This window comes from Lacerta agilis, chromosome 13 (assembly GCF_009819535.1).
Source record: "Lacerta agilis isolate rLacAgi1 chromosome 13, rLacAgi1.pri, whole genome shotgun sequence".
NCBI lineage: Eukaryota > Metazoa > Chordata > Lepidosauria > Squamata > Lacertidae > Lacerta > Lacerta agilis.
This window is the reverse complement of record NC_046324.1, coordinates 4887586-4913461: the sequence shown is the minus strand read 5'-3', so window position 1 is coordinate 4913461 and position 25876 is coordinate 4887586. Positions and strand designations below refer to the sequence as shown.

The window sequence follows — 25876 nt, the reverse complement described above, 5'->3', positions numbered from 1 at the left end:
ACTAAATTCACTTTATTCTCTGTCAGCTGAATTTGATTTTGATCTTATAAACCTCACACAAAATGATGGACACCGACAAACAGGAACATCAAACTGTTTTGCTCCCATATATTTGGGTCTGCAGTAGTATCTTCTATCTCTACCTCTCCTTTGTAAAGGTAAAGGTAGAGGTAAATGTACCCCTGACTGTTAGGCCCAGCCTCGGACGACTCTGGGGTTGCGGCGCTCATCTCGCTCTATAGGCAGAGAGAGTCAGCGTTTTTCCGCAGACAGCATGACTAAGCCAGCATGACTAAGACGCTTCTGGCGAGCCAGAGCAGTGCACGGAAACACCGTTTACCTTCCTGCCGGAGCAGTACCTATTTATCTACTTGCACTTTGACGTGCTTTCGAACTGCTAGGTGGGCAGGAGCTGGGACTGAGCAATGGGAGCTCACCCCATCATGGGGATTTGAACCGCCGACTTTCTGATCGGCAAGCCCTAGGCTCTGTGGTTTAGACCACAGCGTCACCCGCATCCTTTGAAGCCTTGCCAATTCCATACTTTGCTTCCAATCCAGCTGCTAAACTAATAGCAGAATAGGTGTAGTTGGGTTAGATGTAAAGGTGGGGGAGGTTCTGCAGCTGAGAAAAAATCACCCTCTTTGCCTGTACTGAAGAGAGATCTCAAGGCAAAGTGGCTGCTCCTGGCTCTCTCTCCCCTCAAAGGCTCCGGCTTTTCAAGGCACTGCTGTCCCAAGAGTAGCTGCTGAGCTCTTCAGAGAGAAAATGAGTGCTCACTTCCCTGTCCAAAGCCCCCCACATCTCCAATGTGCTGCTGTGATCAGGAAGGGAAAAGGCAAGGAAGGGAGGTGGCGGTAACAGGGTAAGAGGGGTCATGAGGAGAGTCTGTCCAAGTGTCAAAAGCTCCCTTCAGCAAATTGGAGAGGGTCCAGCTGCATAAACTCGCATTTTGCTTTGGGCCCAATGCCTATGCCAGGATTCCTCAACCTCGGCCCTCCAGATGTTTTTGGCCTACAACTCCCATGATCCCTAGCTAGCAGGACCAGTGGGCAGGGATGACGGGAGTTGTAGTCTCAAAACATCTGGAGGGCCGAGGTTGAGGAAACCTGGCCTATGCCAAGGTTTATCCCACAGCATGCTGAGAAGAAAATCTCCAACAGAGAGAGAAATAAAGCTCCTCTTGGACACCTTTCCTTTATCCTTCCACGCTGCTGAAGTAAACCAGCGGGGATAGTGCCCTATTTCCTCCCAGCTCAAACTTATGGAACCGGCCAGCTCAGCAGCTGCGAAGAGCCCACCCAGCCCTTTTGGGAGGCGAGAGACTTTTGCTGCTGCTCTGCTCAGTGAATCAGGTGTTTTGCGGGGCAGAGTGGCAGCAAAAGAGCCAGGTCTTTTGCTGCCGTGGTGCCCACCAGACAGGCAGCTGGAGATGATGGGCACAAAGGTGGCTGCTGGAAATCTCCAACCAGTCTCAAAAGGTCCGTTGCCAGCTGCAAAATAAGAACAGTGCAATGAGAATTTTGGGCATTGGTTGGATTATGTATCTGAGCTCATGAGTGAAGACTAACAGCATTAACTAAGCTGCTGTGATGGCAAGGGCTGTTCATAAACATTTTAAAGCTCAAAGCTGATGGAATGTTGGTCATGCACTTTCCAGGAGAGGTGAAAATGCCTGAGATTAGAACCTAATACAGACTTTAAGGGCAGTAGCCTTGCAAAGAAGGCTGTGAACTGGGAAGGAATTTGAGGTAAGGAGGTGAATGGGTAGGGATCCCAGAAGAAGAGATAACTGAAGATAAACAGGAAGCTCAAGGAAGCTTTAAAAAAAAAAAGCAGAGGCAACAAAGAAGTTGATGAAGGTGGGAGATAGGAGCTGATTTGAATGATGTTTGGCTATATCTTCTTAATTATCCTTATCAACTTGGGCTACTGATTTTCCATAATATGATCTCAAGAAATGTACTAGCCATTCCTTTCATTTGAACACAGAAGTTCTTGACACATTTCCTGAACAAGATAGCTTTTTAACCAAAGTTAGCAGGAGCCAGAGCAATGGCCCCAGTATACACTAGCACCAATTTGTCCTCCCTAAGGAAGAGACTAGGCTGGTCCTTTTTTAAAACAAAGGGGTCATGGAAAGGAACAGAGAACAGAACACAACAAAGGAAAGCTTTATTGCTGGCAGAAGTCCTTCCAGGATTCCCCAATGCTATCCTCAAGACATGGACAATCACTAGAACTGCTAAGCTACACATTTAATTTCAGAGACTGACAGCCAGTGCAACATAACTAATAAATTAAAATACTAAGGGAAATTAACTCCTCACATTGCTTCTACCAGGACAAACCTACAAAGTATGTGCAGGTCTTGCCCACCCTTTACCTTGTATAATACTAATAGTTATTGCTTAAGAAATACATTTGATATAACATTCCAAGGCAACATACCTATGGCAATTTATAGCTGTGATGTCACTCTTCAGTTACATGCATTTCCTAATACTTTGGTATCCCAGACCAAGGATACATGTTAAGTATCACTTCCCATGTGTTGTTGTTGTTGTTGTTGGTACCCCACCGTAAGTTAGCCCTTAAGCATCTGTCATCCCCGCACTCACAATCAAAGAGATTTATGGTTTTTACCATATATTTACACAGTAGCACAACAGTGAATGCCTACATGAGTATGAGAACACCTTTCACTCGGCTTGCTTTAATAAAAAATCAAGTGTCACACCATTTTAGGATATTTGTGCTGTACTAAGTATTTTCATTGTACATGATAAACTGAAATACTTACTAATATCATCTTCGTGATACATGACTGAATGAAAAGGCAGGGCTCTGTCCTTAATATATCTTTCTGCTGGTTCAATATAGAAGGTCCCAGTGTGAGTCTTAATGAATCCTTCAAATCTTCCATCAACAACAGATCCATGGCTAAAGCTTCCCTGCTCACCTTTGGGGGGGGGGAAATAAAAGATTAAAGGAAAAAAATGCACTGGCAGTTTTCATACTCAGGCATCAACCACCAATAATTAAGCTTCTTAAACTATGCTTGCAAACAACCGATTCCCTCCCCTGCCAGTCGCCTTCTCCTTTAACCACCATTAACATGCTCTGTTCAAAGCAGGAAAGTTGCAGAGCTATCCCAGTTGCTTCAAAATTATTGTGTTAAATACCATGTGACCCTTATATGAATGCGTAACCAGTTTATTATAAAACCTCTACCATGAGGTTTTGTCACAAATTTAACCTCTGAAAATAATAGTTCATTTGGCCAATCTTGCTGAAATTGTTTACCACTTTTCAGCAGGTGGCAAACAGTCAAAAAAGTAATACACCATTCTGCATATAACTGTTTTAATAAACAGTGAAAACATCATTAGCATGGTCAGTTCTTTAATGTTTAAATTCCCACTCTTTTAACAAGCCTTTTCCTTAAAGTCACAGAAAAATGAAAAGGATGTCTTTTTTGATAGATGTTGACTAAACTTATTCCAAAAGTTTTTTTAAAAACCACATGTCTCAACTATCCATAAAAAAGACTCCTAACATTACCTTTGTGAACATTATTTGTCAATACACAAAAAATGAGTTTTAGCAAACAAGATGTCCTGCAATATTTCTGATACCACCAAGCCACTTACTGATTTGCTGGCTTTTTGTGCTATGAAGGAATGGCAAAGTCTTCCTTTCTAATAATTTCCAAAAGGTTAGGCCAATAGGTCATGTTAGTCTGCTATAGCTAAACAACAAATCGTGGGACATCTTAAGGACTGACATATTTACTATGACATAAGCTTTCAGATGCCTCCAAGTGTTATAGGAAAATAAACACATGGCTGGTAGTGATGGTAGAATTGTAAGCAGTGAAATCAGAAATAAATAAAATGCCGAAAAGTACAGAAGGTGACAGCTACATAGACAATGGCCAATAAACTTTTTTTTTGTAAAAGAAAACATCCTAGCATTGGTAGGTCAATTAATACATGTAGTGTGATCCTAATATTTTTTTATATAAAATAACACCTTTGCCCTGATTCCATCTATGCATGATAACAATTGATCACTTAATCCTCCCTAGGTGTATCTCCATGAAGATCATTTCCCCTTCGACAACTAGGGTTGAAAAACACATGCAAAGTATGTGCATGTGTGTGAGTGCAGCATGTGCTATATGCATTTATTTGTGTGGCTTTATTCAATTCAAAGGCATAACAGGGATCCATGCTTGGATTTTAACACATGTAACAAAGGTAATTCATATAAATTCATACAAATAAATTATTTAATCCAGATTTGAGAAACATTTGGCCCTCCTTTTGTTGCTGAACTACAACTCCCATCAACCCCAGCAAGCATGGCCAATTGCCAGGGATAATGACAGCTGTAGTTTAGAAACCCTTGGCCATCTAAATATTGCTGAAGTGGCTTTAATTTGAAAGATGACTTACACCTCTGACTTACACCTTTTCTCCATTGGTGCAAAGGTCTCATGCAGAAGTTGGGAATATTTTTGAGCCCAAGGCCCACCTTCCTTCAGAGCCAATCTTCTGAAGGTTGTCCTCCAGTAGTGGGTGCAGTCAAAACAGTGAGGGGGGTTGCTACATGCAGGCAGGATGCACACATAGTGCATGTTCAGTTAACGGCAGTAGGCCAGATGTGAGGCTTGCCTGAGGTAAGTAGCTGTAGCTTATGCGATTTGACAAAACCAATGGAAAGAAAGCACTTCAGCTTAAATCCACATAACTTGCAACTTTTTAGTTTTTAGGTGGACTTTCCAAAAATATTTCAATTATTGAGAACTGATCTATTGTTCACTATTAGACTTAAAACAGATTTATCACTAACTTAAGAAAACAACAACTATTTAAATACAAAATGAGTGAACTTACCATAAATGTGCCCAGTATATATGTGGGAGGTATCGTAATCAAGTACTTTATCTGATATCTCTAGCTTGAAGTCATCACTAAAGAGAGACATATCTCTCTTCATTCGAAGGTTAAATTGTCTGTAAAGGGAAGACAACAGAACTTAAATGTAAACAAAGGAACATACAAAGCTGACTTCTACAAAGTCAGACAACTGGGTCCATCCAGCTCAATATTGACTACACTGGGCAGCAGGGGTTCTCCCAAAGTTGCAGATGGCATTCTCTTCTAGCCCTACCTGAAGATGCCAGGTGTTGAATCTGGGACCTTCTGCATACAAACAAGGTACTCTACCACTAAGCTACAGGCTATATAGCTCTTCAATTACAAAAATACCTCAAGAACATGAGCTGTTAAGAGTGTGAGTGAGAATGAACATCCTGAATCTTGTTAAATACTTTCCTTCTTTGATATTCATAGGCCATCAATGTAGCCCAAATATCCCAAAATACCATCAGGTACTGCAGCCATGCATTTCCAGTTTCCTTTATTATAATCTTTAGGTTTCCTATTTCAACCACTTATAGGAAAACATCTGACACCTGCCTAGAAGTATATATTAGGAATACTGCTCTGATTAAAGCTGGAAGAGACAGTACCACTTGGCAAAATCTTATAAGCAGGGGACAAAATTCTGGGGGTGGGGAGTCAAGTCTAAGCAAGACAATTTGCAGTGAGTTTTCTCTCACTCCAAAACCCAGAAATCTTGGAGAAACCCATAAATTTTTATTAGTCAGTTAAAGCGGGGCAATTTCTCTTTGCTCTTTCATTTCCGGCAAGAAGCCAAGTACAGGATAAAGCTCTTTTGCAGTAATCTGTTCTATTAACCAGCTGGGCCTACATCTACTTCTGCTCGTTAGTAATTCCAACTAAAAGAAACTAAGCTAACAGACAAGCAGGCCCAGACCATAACATGGAGAGGAAATTCACAGTTGGAACCACGTAAGAGAGTAAAGGCTTTCCCAGAATGAATTTCACTTTTCATTTTAATATTGATGTCAGATTGTCCAGTCCACCTGTCACAGGAAGACTGCCTTGTGGATCAAGTTTGTTCTGTAGGTCAGATGTCCCCTATCCCTGGTTTAGTACTATGGGAATAAACTACCAATTTCTAAACACTATAAATACACAACTGACTGGTTTTTTTAAGAGATAGATGGAAATACACCCTGTTTCTACCCAGACAACTATCCACTAAAATTACATTCACTTGAATTTTATAAGATACACATCTGTAATTTAGTTTTGGTAAATGCGAGTAGAACAGAGCTAGTGGTGTGCAAAGCAAGAGTAAAGGAAAAGAGAACAAACATGTGTTATTTTTTCAGCTGTCTGTTTTTTTAAAAAAAACAGTGTACCTACATCGGCTTATAAATGTATGCAGCAAGGAGCAATTTCTTTTTCATTCCTTCAGCACCTCAGCCTTGAACATTAACAGATGAAAAACCAGCTATGTATATACAAAGAAGGAGATTTCATTGTGCCTCAGACTGTAAACCAGATTAGTCAAAGTCTGTCCAGTTCCTGAAAATGTAAGTCTTGAAGCCAACAGGTTGCAGGAAAAAGTTGCAAAGTGCTAAGTGCCTTTACACGTTGAATGAAAACCTTGAAGGAATTCAATAGCCAAGAACCACAACTTTAAGCACAATGCAATGTTAATATTAAGATAATTCTTTATCATTCTTTTATATTTGATGAAATTTAAGGGATATAAAGTAATAAGCTTGATGTAATAATTACCTTCCATGAGCATGGAAATCTAAGCGTAAAAATTGGTCTTCATGCGATACTGCTCTTTTGGCACGCTGGTGTTTTTGGTGTAATGAATCCACATCATATGACAGGCCTTCATAATGTCTTATGTGTTTATTTAGAGGATTTCCGTATTGACCTGTGAACAAAACAGTGGATTGATAAGTCAGTCAGTCCAGGCACATTTCAGAAATAAGGGAAAAGCTCTTTTCCCAAACTATTTCTATTTTCATTCTCCTTTAATTTTCTAAACCTTTTGCTTAGAAAAGTAAATTGAGATTTGTTAATACAAACTCAACGTCAAATGGTAGCGATATTCTTGCATGTACCAGTTGTAATTCCAAAGCATGTTGAAATACATTTGAGATGTTGCTTATAACTTATATTTTTTATTCCAAACACTATTACTTCAGATTAGGAAATATCAAATATTTTCAACAGACGGTCAGGATAACTTGTCCTTCTCAGAACTATAAAAATACACACTAGGAAGCACCCATCAAGCCAATCACCAAAAGAAAGAGAAAAAGAAACAGGGACACTAACTTCTCTTTCTGAAGAAAGCCTTTAGACTGAAACACATTGGGCTACCTCTTTACCCTGGCCTGAGACTGTACTATTTTAAATGTTTTTAATTCTGAATTTTGAATTGTTGTAACCTTCCCTGGATCTGCTGGTGAAGAACTAGTAAATTTATTATTACACTGATAAATATTAGCATTTTGAGCTGTGCTCTGTTTTTGGCAGAACAAAGCCAACAGACTTTCTTTGGAGAGTGAGCAGGTTTTAGAAGTGGATGCAGAAGACAAAGGTACAGATACTCACCCATACCTGAAGCTAATACAGTGGACGCTCGGGTTGCAAACGCGATCCGTGCGGGAGGCGCGTCCGCAACCCGCAGCGCCGCATCTGCACACACGTAGGTCGCGATTCGGTGCTTCTGTGCATGCCCAAAGTGTGATTTAGCATTTCTGCGCATGCGCAAACGCCAAAACCCGGAAGTAACCCGTTCCAGTACTTCCAGGTTCAGCGCAGAAACCCAGAAACGCGTAACCCACAGCGTTCACAACCTGAGGTATGACTGTAGGAGAGTCACGGACAAATCTCTTTCCATCAGCCTAACCTCTGAGGGGCTAGACACTTTAATGAAATTATATTTCTAAGTGGGGAGGGGCAACAGCTCAGTGACCCAGAAGACATGCTTTGCATGTAGAAATTACTAAATTAAATTCCTAGTCTTGGGGCTAAGCAATATATCACCCAAAACTGGTTTGAAGTCCATAATGTTATATTGGTTTCATAATTTTTGTCCTGGCAATATATCATGAATCATGGTTTGTGCTATTGAAAAATCACAATGTGGGGAAAACCATGATGCCAGCCATTGCCTCTACAGAGCTCCATCCTTAATCCAGACATTGTGATCTATCAGTATATTGCGATGATTAGCTAGTGATATATCAAACTTTTGAAAACCAGGTATCACCAGCCTTACCTGGCATATCCATTAAAAATAAATAAATCAGTATCAAGTGATGGGAAATATATTTGCTTCGGAGTCTGGAAGGCCACTACCACTTAACAGTAGTAGATATTGGTACAGATAAATTATAATCTCGCCTGCTATAAAACAGCTTTCTAAGATTATTTTTTCCTAAAAATATTGAGAACTAGATTATGCTTGTACTTCTCAGTTTGAATAGACTACTGTATCTACTAAAAGAGTTAACCCGCTAATTAAAAACAACTGCACAATAAAACTGAAAAAAATGAAAAATCTAACCAGGGATAGATGACAGAAGAAAATGGAGCCAATATAGTAAGAAGGATTATGACAGAAAACAAGAGAGACCGTTAAAGAGTCAAAAGAACTGAGGATATTTTTCATGGGAGAATTGAGCTTAAGGAGAACACCAATTGTGAAATGAGTAGGCATCATATGGAATTGAAACAAAGTTCAAATTCAAGTGTGCATTTTCCATCTAACAAGTTTTGAACCAAACACAGGGAGTTTTATAAAAGAAACAAAACTTGTCCAAGTATTTGTGCAGCCATATAACAAAGGGCTGTAGATCAGTAGTTGAGCATCTGTTTTGCATACACAAGTTTCAGGTTCTATCCTCAGCACCTCCAGGTCCCCAGCTTGAAATCCTAGAAGTACTGAGCTAGATGGACCAAAGGCAGCTTCCTATGTTCATATACTGGTGGTCAAGGTGCTAGAACACTATTTTTCTCCTGCCCAAATGAAGCCAACCCCACTGGACATTTGTCTCCCCAAAACTGTCATCCAGAAGCAGCCATTCCGTTAGGCAGCATCCAAGGGAGAGATGATAAGTACAGTACAGCCAATTTATCAGCTTATCTGAGAGACCAGCAATGTTTGGCACCTCTTCTCCTTGAACTGCTTCCAATCCAAGTGATTGTAGTAAGAACTTCATGACTAAGAACAAATGCCCAAGTTTGCATTTCCCCTGCCTGTCTCCCAAGCCCTTTTCTTTTTGTTTTGTGTCTCTTAATTTGCAAACCTGACTTACTGATTTTGGGAAACTGCTCTGGGAGCCTTTTCGGTTGTTAACAGTCTCTGCTTTGGTGGCAGTTGTACGCTTCACTGGCGCACTTCACGCATGTGCAGAAGCGCTCAAATCACGCACTTCCGGGTTTTCAGGGGTTTTTCGTGCGTCCGGGATACGCACGCCCGTGTTACGCACGGCGACCCGGAACAGATCACATGCGTAACCCAGGGTTCCACTGTATTTAGCAAATATAGTGGTACCTCGGTGTTCGAATGTAATCTGTTCCGGAAGACCATTCGAGTTCCAAAACGTTCGAAAACCAAGGTGCAAAGGGCGGCCTGCAAATTCAATAGAGAAAATGGGGGGGGGGGACCTCAGCAGAAGCCGTTTAACATCTGAGGCGCGTTTGAAAATGGAAGCATTTACTTCTGGGTTTGCAGAGTTTGAAAACCGAAACGTTCGACTTCCAAGACATTTGAAAATCAAGGTACCACTGTACATTTTAGTTTTATACACTTTTTTAGTTTTGTTGTTTTGTTTTTTTAAAGGAGGCAATTCAATGGTTAAGCCAGCACCAGTTTTTAGGGTGAACAGCATTTCAGACAGCACTCTTACCAACAATGGCTTTATCATGATACACCATTTTGCTTTGTGGAATTGCAACTCTCCTCCATCCCCCAACCCACCCACCAACAGCAACAGCATAGTCATCCAAGACCTGGTCTAATAGTGAGCTTCAAGCACACACTGATATGGAACTGATCTAAATAGTAATAAGTGGACATGGCTAACAAGCTTTTTAAAAAGGTTTAGCAACCCTCTTTCCTGATCTCTTCCTCACTTTCTTCCAATCTAGAAAAATGATCACTTTTGTATCTCTTGGCTCTTAAATACAGACAGAGCTGCAAAATCACTCTAGCATTTTTCAAGTTAACCAAACCATTTGTTGAACTAGTGATGCTAAACCTATGGGTGGGGTGGGGAAAATAATATTCCAACTGATATGAACAGAAGGTTTATGGGGCACCTAATAAATTATCACTGACCAGCATTAAAAATAAAGAACTAATCCTATGGTTATTCTTTTCTCTTCTCAACTTTTTTCTCTGAAAATTGTGGTTTTTGTTTCTACATAAAATTTGGGCTGTACATGCTATTTTTGTTATGCCCAAATTATGTAACCATCACTTTTGTCTACCAAAATGTTGTCAGATTTTCGCTTTTGTTTTATTTTTAAACCCCCCTCCCCCCGGTTACCAGCTCAAGCTGCAGGCAGCTCCATCTAAATCTGGATATTTTTGTAATAGTTTCAATAAAATTAAAGAAAGCATTTTACCCTACCTTTCCGTAATGTGCCAAAGGTGGTCAATAAAATAATAAATAATTATTAATTATTATTAGCCTCCCCAGACACTCTGGGCAACTTCCAACAGGATATTAAAAACACAATAAAACATCAAACATTGAAAACTTCTCTAAACAGGGATTCCTTCTGGTGTCTTCTAAAAGTCACATAGTTTTTTAACTGTTTGGCATCTGACAAGAGGGCATTCCATAGGGTGCACGCCACTATGGAGAAGTCCCTCCGCCTGGTTCTCTATAACTCCATTTCTCGCAGTGAGGAAACTGTCAGAAGGCCCTCGGAGCTGGAACTCAGTGTCTCGGCTGAACCGAGCCTACTGAAATTCAGGCCCCTTGAGCTTATCATGGGGGGGCATATCCCCCTCCCCCTGGGGACATAAGAACATCAAAAGAGCCCGGCTGCAGCTGGATCTGCCCAAAGGGGACCCATCTAGTTCAGCATCATGTTCTCACAGTGGGCAATCAGATGCCCATTATGGGGTGGCCACATGCAGGATACGAAGGTGGCAGCAGTGCTTGTCCCTCCTTGCAGTTGTTGTAACCTGGAGATCACAGAGCCCGGAAGTGCAAACAGATGAAAGTGAAATTTCCTTTCTACCCTCCTTCAGCTACACAGGGCCAAGGCTGTAGGGCTTTAAAGCAGTGTTAGAAACTCAGGTATATAAGCTATACACCAAATGGCTCCTAAAACCAAGGTTAGAGTCACCAAAACAGAATGTCTAGTTGCCATTTTGGGGCAAGGCAGCTCTAAAGTCTGATTTTTCAAATGATGAACTGACTGTGTTTGAGTCGCAGGTAGGTAGCCATGTTGGTCTGCCATAGTCAAAACAAAATAAAAAATAAAAAAATTCCTTCCAGTAGCACCTTAGAGACCAACCAAGTTTGTTCTTGGTATGAGCTTTCGTGTGCATGCACACTTCTTCACACGAAAGCTCATACCAAGAACAAACTTAGTTGGTCTCTAAGGTGCTACTGGAAGGATTTTTTTGTTTTTTTGTTTTGACTGTGATTTAAACATCTGGCTAGTTCTGATAACAACCTTGAGCTAGGTTAAAAACTTTGAGAATTGAACAATATCCTGTCAAGATATCCTCATATTTATTGGCCTATATCCTACCTCTTTTTCTTAATGGTGACACAGACCATTCATAACGTAATAATACTCTTCACAACTGTGAGGAGGGCAGAAGGGTAGGGTAAGCAAAGACAAGCTACAACAATTAACTATAACGTTGATCACTGCTCCTGCTCAAGCTGCACAAAAAAGCATTAGGAATCTTTAAATCCATTTTGATTGTACAGATAAAATGTAACTGATAGAATTCTACAGGATGTGGTATTAGTGTGTAAAAACAGTCAAAATCTAATGATCCTCAGGGGGTGGACATGTCAGGGGCGTAGTGGTGGCAAGAGCTGAGCTGGCATGGCGGGTTCCGTTCACACTCTGCATCTGCCTGGTGGCGTCCGCTAGGCTGGTGTGGCAGGTTTCGTTCACCCTCCACACCTAGCCCCTGCCCAGCACGCACACTCCCACCCCGGGCACCAGCAAACAATGCTATGCCGCTGGTCCAGGCACAGCGTTTGAAATTCCTCTATCGCCAGTTTTGGTACTCAGGAGCATCACCTAGTGGCCAAGTTGAGAAATTATGACAAAAAGGAGGGTTTTGTGGGGGGCGGTTTCCTTCCTGTGTATCCCATTTTGAAATTTGATTTTGTGTAACTGATGGTGTATTTGGTATGGAGGGAGGTGTGTAAGTCGAGTGAGCATTCTTATCACTTGAAATAGATAAGAAACACATTCAGGTCTAGTTCCTTGTTCCAGTCTTGCCCATTTGTGACAGTGAGTGAATTTACTGGATGTGGGTTTTCTGCTTTGTGAACCCAAGTCTGCAGCATTTCTAACCTATCCTGGAGATGAGTTAGCAAAGTCTGCTGATGATACAAAGTTGTTTGGAGTAGCTTTTAACTAAAAGAGGCTGTGAGGCACTCCAAAAGGATCTCTCCAAACTGGCTGAAGGAGCATTAACATGATAAATCTGATTGAGTGTTAATAAGTGCAAAGTGATGCACGCTGGGGGGGGGGGGAATCCTAATATTACATATATGCTAGTGAGGTCTGAGTTGGTGATTGACCAATAACTTAGGGTCATAGTGGATAGCTCAATTACGAAGCTGACCCGGGTTTTGGCAGCAGTAAAAAGGGGAAATATATTTTAGGGATCATTAGCAGAAGGATTGAAAACAAACTGGAAATATCATAATAGGTAAAAAAAAGGTAAAGGACCCCTGGACGGTTACTGGTAGGTCCAGCCAAAGGTGACTATGGAGTCGTGGCACTCATCTTGCTTTCAGGCCAAGGGAGACAGTGTTTGTCCACAGACAGCTTTCCTGGTCATGTGGTCAGCATGACTAAATAGCTTCTGTTGCAACGGAACACCATGACGGAAACTAGAGTGCACGGAAACGCCGTTTACCCTCCTGCCACATAAGTACCTATTTATCTACTTGCACTGGCATGCTTTCGAACTGCTGGTTGGCAGGCGCTGGGACAGAGCAATGGGAGCTCACCCTGTCGCAGAGATTTGAACCTCCAACCTTCTGATCTGCAAGCACAAAAAGCTCTGTGGTTTAGACCACAGTGCCACCGGTGTCCTGATATCATAATGGCATACAAGTCTGTGGTGCACCTGCACTTGGAATACTGTGTGCAATTCTCATCACCATGTCTCTTAAAGAATATCATAATGCTGGATTATTATTTTTAAAATAACTGGTGGAGTATCATCCTACTTTTTAAATATTTGCATGAGTATTCCTGTACCATTTACAGGGAAGTGCTTTCCTTTTCAGAAATAAAAACATTAGAACTTTGAAAATCACGTTATGTGGGCATGACTGTACAGAATGAGACAAGGTCCCTCACTGGCAGCTCTACCTATCACAGAAGCTGTGACTTCGCAAACTGAAAGAAAAAGGTTCTCCCTATTGAGAAGCAGTGTGGTGTAGGACTGACTGTATGGCTAGACACTCTAAATCATGGGTAGGCAAACTAAGGCCTGGGGTCCGGATCCGGCCCAATTGCCTTCTAAATCCGGCCCGCAGATGGTCCAGGAATCAGCGTGTTTTTACATGAGTAGAATGCGTCCTTTTATTTAAAATGCATTTCTGGGTTATTTGTGGGGCATAGGAATTCGTTCATTATTTCCCCCCCAAAAATATAGTCCACCCCCCCACAAGGTCTGAGGGACAGTGGACCAGCCCCCTGCTGAAAGTTTGCTGACCCCTGCTAATCCCTATGAAGTTCACTGGGTGTTACTGACCTATACACGCCTAATTTTAAGCCCCACTGTGCTCTCTGTATGACCTGCTTTGCTATGGCTGGTAAAACCCTCCCAATACCACAAATTCCAAAATATACCAAATAAATTCTCTAGGGAAAAATAAACAAAGTGCTGCTACATGGGGGGGGGGGGTGTTAAGTAGCCATTCGGTTTTTGCATTCATAACCCAGGTTCCAGGGAGCCATGTGGCAAATACCTTTTCTATCCCAGTTTCTAAGACTCCTAATTACCGGTAGATGGGTATGAGAATCCCACAACAAGGACAAGAGTGCACTCTTCCACTCATGATTCCCAGCAACCAGTATTCAGAGGAATAAATGAGCAGCATAATAATATATAAATTATATTTTATTAAAATTCAAAACTAAAAAAAATTCACATATACAAAGCATTCAAAAAATGTTTTTTTGAACTTCCCCTCCTGTCTTCCATGGTGTTTTTAATTTCTTCCCTTGCTGCACCTTATCTTTTCTCCCTTATATCATAACCATCATACAACAATCTCTAATTCCTTCTATTGCTCATAGTTCAAATCCTGCTCACGAATTCATCATATGACAATATTTCTTTAAATGTTTTGAAAAAGACTTCCATTTTTCCACAAAAATCTGAATTTTCATTAAGCAGCTCCAAAATAGCTTATTCTTTATATACCAGGTTCCACAAAAGTTGTTAAATAGGGATTTTCAGAAAGAACAAGTTAAAACGCTTCATATAAACTGGCAATAGTTCTGTATTTTTGGGTGCAGAATAATATTTTTGCAAGTATTTTTTAGATAGCCCTGTAAGTCCAACAAGCAAATAAATACAAAATCTGTTTTAATTCAGAAACAATTAAGGTAAGAAAACTGTCATAAACTTCATAACTTTGGCCAACAGTAAGTTGCATATGATAGGAAACAAAAATAAAGAATACTGTGAAGCTGAAATTTTCCAAGATATCAAAATGGTGCCTGGCAACTCCACCATACAAGCAAAACACTTGCCTTTCCTTTTAACATAAATGAGAATAGCCAAAGAAAACCAGACTAGCCAAAATGAACAGGAACATTTAAATGCCTTGCAAATACTAGCCTCAAGTACATAAGTACTCCTAGATTCATGTAATCTGCAAGAGCACCTACTGTACACATTTCACTTTCATCAACATACCATGTTAATAAACACTAGAATTTAGGACCAGGAGCACAGCTTACCTCCCAGCCTGCAACTATCAGCAATTATTTGAGTAGTTGAAAGAATATGCAAACTGTTGGATCATTTTGCTGACTGCTTGGATGAAAGTTAATGGGTTTCCATTCTCAGCTCAAACTGAGGAAATGCGCCAAAGAATGACCTTATCTTGAAAGTTTTAGATTCCAGGCATTAAACCTTACTTTCTTATAGCAGTAAACACGAAGCTTGACACTACAATCAGTCAATACAGATACAGTGTATGAAATAGGAGCCGTGTTGAGATTATCATCTATTGTTTCAGTGACTGGAAATAAGGGGCAACAAGCCTCAGACTTATGCTGCCTCTTCACCTTATTTAGTACTAATTTACCGGTATGTGCAAGAGGAAGAGAATTAATGCTTCTGCTTTCACTTTGGAACAGTTAGAGTTCCATGTTAAAGGTAAAGGTAAAGTGACCCCTGACCATTAGGTCCAGTCGTGTCCGACTCTGTGGTTGCGGTGCTCATTTTGCGTTACTGGCCAAGGGAGCCGGCGTACAGCTTCTGGGTCATGTGGCCAGCATGGCAAAGCCGCTTCTGGCGAACCAGAGCAGCGCATGGAAACACCGTTTACCTTCCTGCCGGAGCGGTACCTATTTATCTACTTGCACTTTTGACGTGCTTTTGAACTGCTAGGTGGGCAGGAGCTGGGACCGAGCAACGGGAGCTCACCCCACCGCAGGGATTCGCACCGCTGGCCTTCTGATCAGCAAGCCCTAGGTTCTGTGGTTTAACCCACAGTGCCACCCGTGTCCCTACACTTCCATAACATCTAAACTTGGGAGAGCTCAGTGTGTTCAAATTAAAGTTAGTTAAACCAACATCTGAAACCAGTTTGACAATACTGTAATACTTTTTGTATAGCCCTTTCACATCACTTTGAATATTTTAAAGCACCATACAAATACACTTCACATGCATTATCTAGTTGTAATACTTACAACAACCCTATAAAGTAACTGAGCATTATTATCATCACACATATTGCAGATACAGAAGCTGTGTCTGAAAGAGCAGCTTGTCAAAGGCCACATAGCAAATTTATGGCAGAGCTGAAATCTGAACTGAGGTGTTTTGATCCGGTGTTTGTTTAAACTAACTTTGTTTAATTCTCAGCTTCCCAATTCAGATGTAATGTAATATGAAACTGTAGTTAGTTCCAGCATAAAAAAGCTGCCACTCTTTCTCAGGCATAGAGGAAAAAAAGAGAGACTTGCCATCCTTTCCCACTAGACTAGTGTGGCATGCCACACCCTTTGAGAACCACTGCCTTAAGTAGAAAAAAAACACCTACCTATTTAACTCACAAAAGCTTCTCCATGAACTTAGTTAGTGAAATGTAAAAGTGGTTTACTTTTAAACAGAGCCTTTCCAAGAGTCAGGATCTTAACTGAAACCATACTACACAGGTTATGCTGAAATGTTAGTTAATCTTATTAACTAACACGCCCTACTGCGCTTCCTGATAAGAGTTGCTCATAACCAAGTTCCATGACATCATCAGGACCACACCTTGTGCCCTTCCAAAAAAGACATGTTTTGCCACTTATGTGGGGAGGGGGGGAGAGAGAGGGAGAGGGAGAGGGAGAGAGAGAGAGAGAGAGAGAGAGAGAGAGAGAGAGTGGTGCCTCATTTGTGACATACCTTTGGTGAATTAGAGCCCACCTCACAGCTCTTGTCAACAAAAGTTTGCACCACAATAAATGTATTTTAAAAGACTTATTTTTTGGGGGGGTTTGCTAGCAGAGCTGCATGTCTGGAATTGGTAACCAACTGAGGAATTTGTCACCATTCAGACAAAATTATTCTGATTCCAACCTGCATCAAAGAGCAAGTAAAACCAAAACATCCCTCAGTGGCAGCAAACTATAAGATAAATGTATTTATTCTGCTTTCCATAATATCAAAATTTAGAGTAGCTGCCACTACAGCACAGAGCAAAAAAAAGTCCCCAAGTATCTTAAAGACTAATACAGTGGTTCCCAGTTGGTGGTCTGCGCAACCCACCCGCATAACTAAAACTATCATCAAAATTTTCAAAAGTAGTGAGTTTATGACTTGGGCTTTGAAAAGCCACAGTAGTTAGCTAATTGGGAACCACTGAACTAATAGATTAGGCTGCAATCCTAATCTTGTTTAGCTGGTCATATAAGCTATTGAATTTAATAGGATTTACTGCTGAGTATTCATTGTTAGGACTGCACTGTATGTCTTCATCAGGTACAGTTCCACAAAAAATGACACAAAAAATGTGCTAGGAGCTTTGTGACACTTTAGCGATGTTATGCATAAAGACACAGCCACAATCCCAAACCGCTTCTTGAGCACTCACAGTAAGTTGCAATGGTGTGGATCAAAATTGGAAGTTCTCACCCCAATAACTGCTTTCTGATTTAACTAAGCAAAATTATTCAACTTACTCAAAATATGAAGTGAACCATACAGAATGCTAGCAAAAGATAACGTAGAAGAAGCAGATCTGTCATAAATTACAACTAACCTTTTAGCAAATCTCAATAGTATAGCACTTCCTCTTTTCAGAAATACCTCACCCTGCATTAGAAAGTCATTTAATGTATCATTCCTTCCAGGTATCAGATACAATACACAACTTTCAGAAGGCCCACTCCCTCCTGAAAGTCTTCTAGCTCTTAACTTGATGCCCAACTTGATCAGATTCGGCTCCAGGCCTATGACATTGGTGAGAAAGAGGGATGGCACAACAGGAAGTCAGAAAACTCCCTGGAAACTACCCCATACTAGGTGTGAGTGCAAACGGCATATTTACTACCTACCTGCCTTGTTCCCCTTTTTCACACAACCCCCCCTCCATTCATTTGAGGCAGCAGAGAGGAGAGGAAATCTCGGGGGGGGGGTGGAGTCAGATAATTGGGGGGGGTGTAGAGAAAAGGCAGGAAAGACATGAAGGCATGTATAGACTGCAATATTTTTCTAATGTTTCAGTTACTGGGGGGAGTGTGCTACCCCAAAGCAATTACTGTATGCACATAAGACTAAGTGGAGAAATAGTCCCCTCCAAGTGTCACTGTAAAAGCGCCTTACTTGTAAACTGCTTTTAGGGAGTGCGTTTTTTCAATTAAGTGGTATATAAATTTTATGAAAATAATAAACAAACAAACAAAACAAACAAACCAGCCTGCAAGCTCCATCTTGGAGTCTCTAAGCTGACCTCATGGCTGCAAGCTTTGCACTTTCCCCCATTATTTTTATTACAGTATTTTGCCTCGTTTCACCTGGGCTTTGTAGAACATGTTGTCTAATAAAGAGTTCTAGAGAACTCAAACGACTGCTACACAGTAGTGACATTTTTGGCTGGTTCTAGTAAAATGATTACCCCACCGGGGAGTTTTATTTGTTGGTTTTCCCTTTATGAGTCAAACTGCCACCTTTGCGTGTGTGTGTAGTTATACTTTTCATAATTACAGTTTCTTCTTTTACGTAGAGACCGGAGCTGTCCTTTTAAATAGAAAAGCAGGAGAGGGGTCGAAATAAATAGTGTAGCGGCGGCAGATAGGAGTATGAGTGAAAGGAAGAGAAAAGAGAGTGTGGAGGAGACTCCCCGCCACCCTCCCTTTTCAAAATGGGCCCAATCCAACAATTAAAACACACCGAAAAAGAAATGAAGCCGCTATCGGGGCAGGGAAAGGAAAGAGCGACGGGGCAACCAGAACCGGAGTGGAGCAAGAGCCGTGAGGGAAACTGCCCCGGGGGGCAGGAAGGAACCTCGCCTGATTAACTGGCTGCTTCCCGGGGCGAGGGAAGGAGGGGGGGGGAAAGGAAGGAAGAAGCGGGGAAACCACTCGCCCTCCTCCGACGCGGCCTAGCCTCGCCTCGCCTCACCTCCGGCTCCGGCCGCCCAGGAGCAAAGCACGACGAGCACCCTCAGCAGCACCATCTTCTCCGCAAGGCCCCGCCGCCGCCGCCGCCCGCCGCCTGCCAGCCAGCCAGCCAGGCGGCCGCCTCTCCTCCTCTTCCTCCTACCCACAAAGCATCCGCCCCGGCCGGAGGGGGAGGAGGGGGAGGAGGAGCCGAGCGGCGCCGCTGCTGGGGCTGTTCTCCTTCCCCTTCTCCGCTTCCCGTCGGCCTCGCCTCAGGCGCCCACCGAAAGTGCCTCGGAACAAGATCCCTCGGTCGCCTCAGAGTCCAGTCAGCGCCCGGCGCGCGCACCCGCGCACTTCCCCCCCACCCTCCCTCAGTCTTTCTTTCTTCCCCCTCCCTGCCGCCGCCGCCGCTGCTACCCTCTTTCTTCCTCTCCGTGCGCGCGCGCGCCCGGCCGCCTCCGCTCAGCCACTCAGGGGCGACGGAGGTTAGCGGCGCCGAGCACGCAAGCGCTGGGAGATCGCCGGGGAGGTGAAAGGAGGCGTGGCTGTGTTAGGCCCGCCTATTCGCCCTCCGGCGGTCGTTGCTTGGGGCCACGCCCCTTCTAGTCTCGTGTTTTCTTCCTTTCTTTCCCGCCCGGCACAAGCCAAAAGCCCGCCTTCTGTCTATCACGTGGTCCCGGGTTGTTATTGTTAACTTAAAGGCCTTGGCCGGAGCCGGCTGGCGCGTGCGCAGTGAGCCCCTCCCCTGGGGCAGGAGTGAGGGGCGTTGTTTTTTCCTGCCATCATTGTTTCCTTAAAGGGGAAGGTGGCGGCTGGGTCATGGCTGGGGCAACGGCGTGCAGCGAATCTAACCCGCTGTACAGTATTTGCAAATCCTTTCGCAGTGCATTTTTTTTCTTGCTATTTGGCCTTTTGGGGAGAAAAACTTTCTAGCATCTACACACACACAAAAATAAAATAAAAACTGAACCAGACCGAAAAACTGCATGGGAGGATCTTGTCTATTCCGTTATCTTTTCTACAGAAACTCACAAAGGTTTTGCAAGTGGATCACCTCTAAGCTTTCAGAGGCATTTCCCCCACTATAATGTGTGTGGCCTGTTTTTGTTTAGGCATGCAATAGTAACCCAACTGAAAAGGTGTTGGAACCTTAGTCTTGCCCATGTAGCAAACCTTAGCTGCTATGTTGAATTGTTAGTCTGTTGCAACAAAATTTTAAAAATCCTTCCAGAGCACCTTAAAAAAAGATCAAGGGACCCCTGACTATTAGGTCCAGTCGTGTCCGACTCTGGGGTTGCGGTGCTCATCTTGAGTTACTGGCTGAAGGAGCCGGTGTACAGCTTCCGGGTCATGTGGCCAGCATGACAAAGCCACTTCTGGCGAACCACAGCAGCGCACGGAAACACCGTTTACCTTCCCACCGGAGCGGTACCTATTTATCTACTTGCACTTTTGACGTGCTTTCGAACTGCTAGGTGGCAGGACCTGGGACTGAGCAACGGGAGCATACCCCATGGCGGGGATTCAAACCGCCGACCTTCTGATCAGCAAGCCCTAGGCTCAGTGGTTTTTAAACCCACAGCACCACCCATGTCCCTCTCCTGTAGCACCTTAGAGACCAACTAAATCTGTTGTTTATGAAGAAATAATGTACTAGTATTGAAGCTTTCCTGACTCCAGCTTCTTGATATTAGGGCAATCCGTTGCAAGTTTTAGTCACAAAGTACGCTTCCCAAACCACAGGGGGTCAAAGTAGGCCTTCACCTTCAATAAACCATAAGAGCTTTTCATAGAACCAGAACTGTAGAATTAGAAGGGACCCTGAGAATCATATAGTCCAATGTTTCTCAACCGTTTCCCAATTGTGGCCCCCTTCCAACCTTGTTTCCTTCCTGTGGCACCCTGTCCTACCGGTAGAAAGGTAGCTATCTAAATGTTTTGTTTGTAAACAGAACAAACAAAATTATAATTTTTATAATTTATACAAAATACAATTACATAAAAATATTATATATATATTTCTCGATCAATGTGACCCTTGTGCTTGATGACCAGAAACAAACTTTTTATATCTAGTTCTATTGCTCTGAGGGATAACCGAATATCATAAAATTGCAGTTCTTTTGTATTACATTGGTAACAAGGCACCATAGGACTACACAATAACATGTAACATACAGATCCAACCAAGAAAACCTTGGCAGAAGTGTTTTTCAATACCATTACTGTAAAGTTAGGGGTTTATATCAGGGGTCGGCAACCTAAGGCTGGCCCATGGGGGTCGTTTAACCGGCCCATGGACCCCCGCCGCCTGCTCGGTCGGCTCCCATGCACTGCCTTCCGCGACACTGGCCAGCTTCCCATTGGCTGCAGGAAGCTCCATGAACCGGCCCAAGCCACACAAAAAAACTTTGCCGACCCCTGGTTTATATAGAGGAGTCTTCCCAATCACCATCAAGAAGGTATCACCAGCCTTTAAATAACATTGTGACACTAGAGAGTTTGAATGCTATCGGTTTGGATAGCTAAAATTAAATGAAACAGAAGGCATTGCTACTCTATCACAAAGCTCAGGGCTGTGAGTTTGGAGCCTTAGAGGATGTGATGATAAGAGACAAAATTGCTTTCAACTTAAAAAATAAACCTACTGAGCATTCTGGTCTCACACCTTTTCAAGCAATAAACATTTGCAGATCTCAAGCCCTTACAACTTACAATGCCTGTATACCAGGGGCACCCAAACTAAGGCCCAATCGCCTTCTAAATGCGGCCCACAGATGGTCCAGGAATCAGCATGTTTTTACATGAGTAGAATGTGTCCTTTTATTTAAAATGCATCTCTGGGTTATTTGTGGGGCCTGCCTGGTGTTTTTACATGAGTAGAATGTGTGCTTTTATTTAAAATGCATATCTGGGTTATTTGTGAGGCATAGGAATTCATTCATTTATTATTATTATTTTTTCAAAATATAGTCCAGGCCCACACAAGGTCTGAGGGACTGTGGACTGGCCCCCTGCTGAAAAAGTTTGCTGACCCCTGCTGTATACACTCAAAATAACAAGCAAAGGCACACAGTGCTCCAGGAGGCAAAGAGTTATGTGCGGTCTGCAGTTCCTAAGGACAGCTCCTCAGCTGTGGGCCACTCCTGCAATATATGTGGCAGTGCACATAAACCAAAACCTTGTGTGCTGCTTCATCCAAACAGGAACAAAGTATGAAGCCCCAGCTGTAGGTATGTTAACAGCCTCCCAGGCTGCAGAAAGTGCAAATGGTTCCCAGCCATGGTTCACTCATATTAATGTGGGTGGGAGGTCACTCAAGAGGCAGGGAGCCACCACAGAGAAGACCCATCCACATCAATGGCAGATCTTCATGCTCCGACATCGAGGGGCGGAGAGCAGGCGGGGGCAGGGCCGGCGTGTGTCCTAGGGGTGTGGCATGCCGCCTGCAGGAGCGTGGCACACTGCTTGGGGGCGTGGCACGCCACCTGTGGGGGCATGGCGTCCAGCACAGGTGGGGGGCAGCCGCAATGTGCTGCCGGGGGTGGTGCGTTCCCTCCGCGCTCCTCTTCCTCCACCACTGATCCACATATCAATGGGGAGGTTGATATGGAAAGATGCCCTTCTTCAGATATTTGGGTCTCCAGTCATTGTAGGGCTTTCCATGTCATCTTAAATTGGGCTCAGATGTGGATTGGCAACTGGTGAAGTTCATCCGCACTCTGATCACTGCATTCTGCACTAGATGCAGCTTCCATACTGTCTTCAGTCCCCATGTGGAGCACAATGTAACAGTCTGACCTTGAGGCCACCCAAGCATGGATCTAGTAAGCTATGTGGAAAAGTTCCAACATTTGGGACTTTTTAGTTGAGAGAAAAAGCAAGTCAGAGGTGTCATGGTAGACAGTTATAATGTTATGTGCATGGTATAAAGAAAGTGGATTCCCAAACATTAGAATTTGGAGCACCCAATGAAGCTGAATGCTGGAAGATTCAGGACCAGGGGCATGTATAGGGCTCAGTCAGGTATTGTGCCTCTCCACACTGACTTGGAGTGGCTAGGAGCCTGCCTGCCCCCATTCACACACTCCCAAGGCCACTCCTCCACTGTTCTGGGCAACTGGGTGAGGTGCACAGGCTCCTCTGGGCATCTCGGCAGAGGAATTCGGTTGCTGGCCTGGTCTCCAATACATCTCCTTGCTAAAGGCCCAAGAGATGGGGGCACCAATACAGCTCCTTGTCAAGAGCACAAGGGAGCTTAGGTACACCTCCGTTCAGGGCAGACTTCAGGAAGTATTGCTTCATGCAGCATATAGTAGACAATGGAATTCTTCTTTTGGGGGTGGAAGATTACAACCCCAAGCACTGCACTGCACACATCTGTTGGACTAGGGTCTGGGAGACCTGGGTTCAAATCCCCACTTACCCATGAAGCCCACTGGGTGAGCTGGAGCCAGTTGCTCTCATTCAGCCTACCTCATAGAGGTAAAAAGGGGAGCAAGGAAAATCGGGCAACCACCTGACCTCCTTAGAGGAAAGGTGGAATATAAATACAACCATAAATGTCAATAGAATGTGTGTCTTAGAACACTGTGGTATGAAAATATTTGTACCATATGAGTCAGGTTCCTCTGGCACTAGCAATAATGTACAGTTGTCTCCTGTCCAAGAGTCGGAGTGTCAGAGCTAGATATTGGTTGGCCACTGGTAAAAACAGGATGTTTGGCTTGATGGGCCTTTGATCTGTTGCAGCTGCATGGGTTTTATTCAGTTGCTATCAGTGCTGGATGGACAACAGACCAAACCAATGGTGTATGTGACTTTGGAGTTCACTCAAGGGCTGCATAACATTTTAAAAGTTGGAAATGCTTTGCTGTGTGTAGGCATGTTTGTTGGAATATGATTGGCACTTGGGGGGGGAATAACTAATGGGTGTTATTGAAAGCAAATTACACTGCTTAAAAGGCTTTATTTTGAACAGAGTGATGTGAGAAGCACTGCATTGTTGACACAGAAGGCCTCCTCTCCACAATTGCGTCCTTTTTGACTGCACACAGGAAACAGCTGTTTCCAGAGAACACAGATGAAGTTGAAAACAAAAGGCAGTTTCTGGCTTTGCTGCCCCATAGTGCCATGCATCTGTGGTTTGTCTCATCTAGCCCTCTGTGATGAGTATATTCCCTTGATGTATTTTTATTCTTTTACAAAGAGGTGTGGGGTGGAGCAGGAAACCCTGCCTTATATTTCACAAGAGGGGCATGCCTGTCACCCCCTGAGGCACTTTTTGCAAATATTCTGTATGTAAAATATAAAGTTTAATTCCCCCATAGAGAAACCCACAAAATAAGCTAAGCAGAGGGGGTGATAAATGACGTTAGCATGCATTGTAAAAAGCCAAGCTGACAATTAGAAGGCTTGTGGCGGCTGTTATGCGGACACCTGCACTTCAGAATTTACCACCCCACCACTGCCTTTTACCGGTAGGTCTTGGTGCAGATTAATCCAAGTAGAAGTCCCTGCCCCAAGGAGCTTACATCAACAGTTTTACCATGAGGGAGGACAATGAGAGAGGAGGGGAAGGGGAAAAAAGGTATTTATCCAGGGATGATATTTGGATTCTTCCTCCCTGAAAGGAATCCTACTCAAGGTTTTATGTATGTACCATATTTCATTTATATTCCACCTTCCCTCCAAGGAGCCCCTTTTCATCTTCAGGACAATACTGTGAGGAAGGTTAGGCTGGGAGTGATGGGTTTCAGGGCCAAGTGGGGGAATTTGAACCTGGTTCTCCCAGGTCCTAGCCTGGTACACTAACAGCACCACACTAGCCCATACTGTTACAGAGATTTTATATGGCCTTGAGTGAGGGGGCTGTCTACAGCACTGTCTACAGCACCTGGCTTTGGGTGTCATTGAAAGGCTGAAAATTGTGCTATTTCAGTTATTTGTGCATATTTTCTCCCAGGAAGAGGCACCTTTGGGAATTTGCCTCAAGTGCCAAAATAACTTGGCTCGCCTTGGACATGGCAAGGTGTCTGAGCTTTCTCTGTGAGATGCCACCAGGCTTTCCCAAGAGGCATTGTTACACCCAGTGCTTTTTGTCTAGATAAAGAGGTGACAGAATTCACCATGAACTCCTCCCTTGTTCTCTTATAATGGCAATGGCACCCACCTGAAAGGAGCTGGAACTAAGTTCTGGCTGAAAAAAGCCCTGGATACATCCAGTGCAGATAGGTGTCCTGGTCCTCTGTATGCAGTACATTACTTTAGGTAAAACAAAATAAAAAATAAAGAAATTCCTTCCAGTAGCAGCTTAGAGACCAACCAAGTTTGTTCTTGGTATGAGCTTTCGTGTGCATGCACACTTCTTCAGATACTTACTTTACTTTAGGTAGTTAGTATTGCTTGTATAAGAAACCCAGTGGATAACAGGGAATTATAATCTATGTAAGAGTGCAGATGGAGCGAGCAGAATGGGAGGAAGCAGTTATAATGTGGGGCAGGCATGGGGCGTATAAACTTATTGTGCATAGAATGCTATGCTTGTATGTGTTGTGTTTGCATCAGACTCTTAACTTCAGGGTCTTGGTTTCAAACCCTGCATGGGAGAAAAGATTCCTGCATTGCAGGGGTTGGACTAGATGACCCCCAAATACCCATGGTCCCAACTCTATGATTCTATGAAAAGAGAAGTTTGCATTAGGCATGTTTGTCTCTAGCTAATGCAGCACAAGGGGGTAGATGTTTCCATTTGAGGATTTATGCTAATTGATGACTCATTACTGGAAAGTCTAGCAGAGATCTCTCACAGAACGAAGATGGACCCTAAGAACTCAGCGTCTCAAGCAGTGGATGGAGCCAACAGCAGGAGTAGAAGTTAACAATTTTAACAAGCAAGTTGCTTAGGATCT

The 25876-nt window shown here is 43.1% G+C and overlaps 1 protein-coding gene across 1 annotated transcript in view; it reads right to left on the bottom strand.

Moving 5' to 3' along the window:
- The window catches only part of ADAM10 (ADAM metallopeptidase domain 10), a 45710-nt gene extending 26362 nt beyond the window's left edge, over window positions 1-19348 (bottom strand). The window contains exons 1-4 of the mRNA XM_033167457.1: window positions 18985-19348; window positions 6681-6831; window positions 4902-5020; window positions 2804-2962 (exon numbers count right to left, since the gene is read on the bottom strand). Of these exons, the coding sequence (XP_033023348.1) occupies window positions 2804-2962; window positions 4902-5020; window positions 6681-6831; window positions 18985-19039 (484 nt within the window). The 5' untranslated portion in view covers window positions 19040-19348. The remainder of the gene's footprint in view (window positions 1-2803; window positions 2963-4901; window positions 5021-6680; window positions 6832-18984) is intronic.
- Between the last annotated feature and the right edge of the window lie 6528 nt (window positions 19349-25876).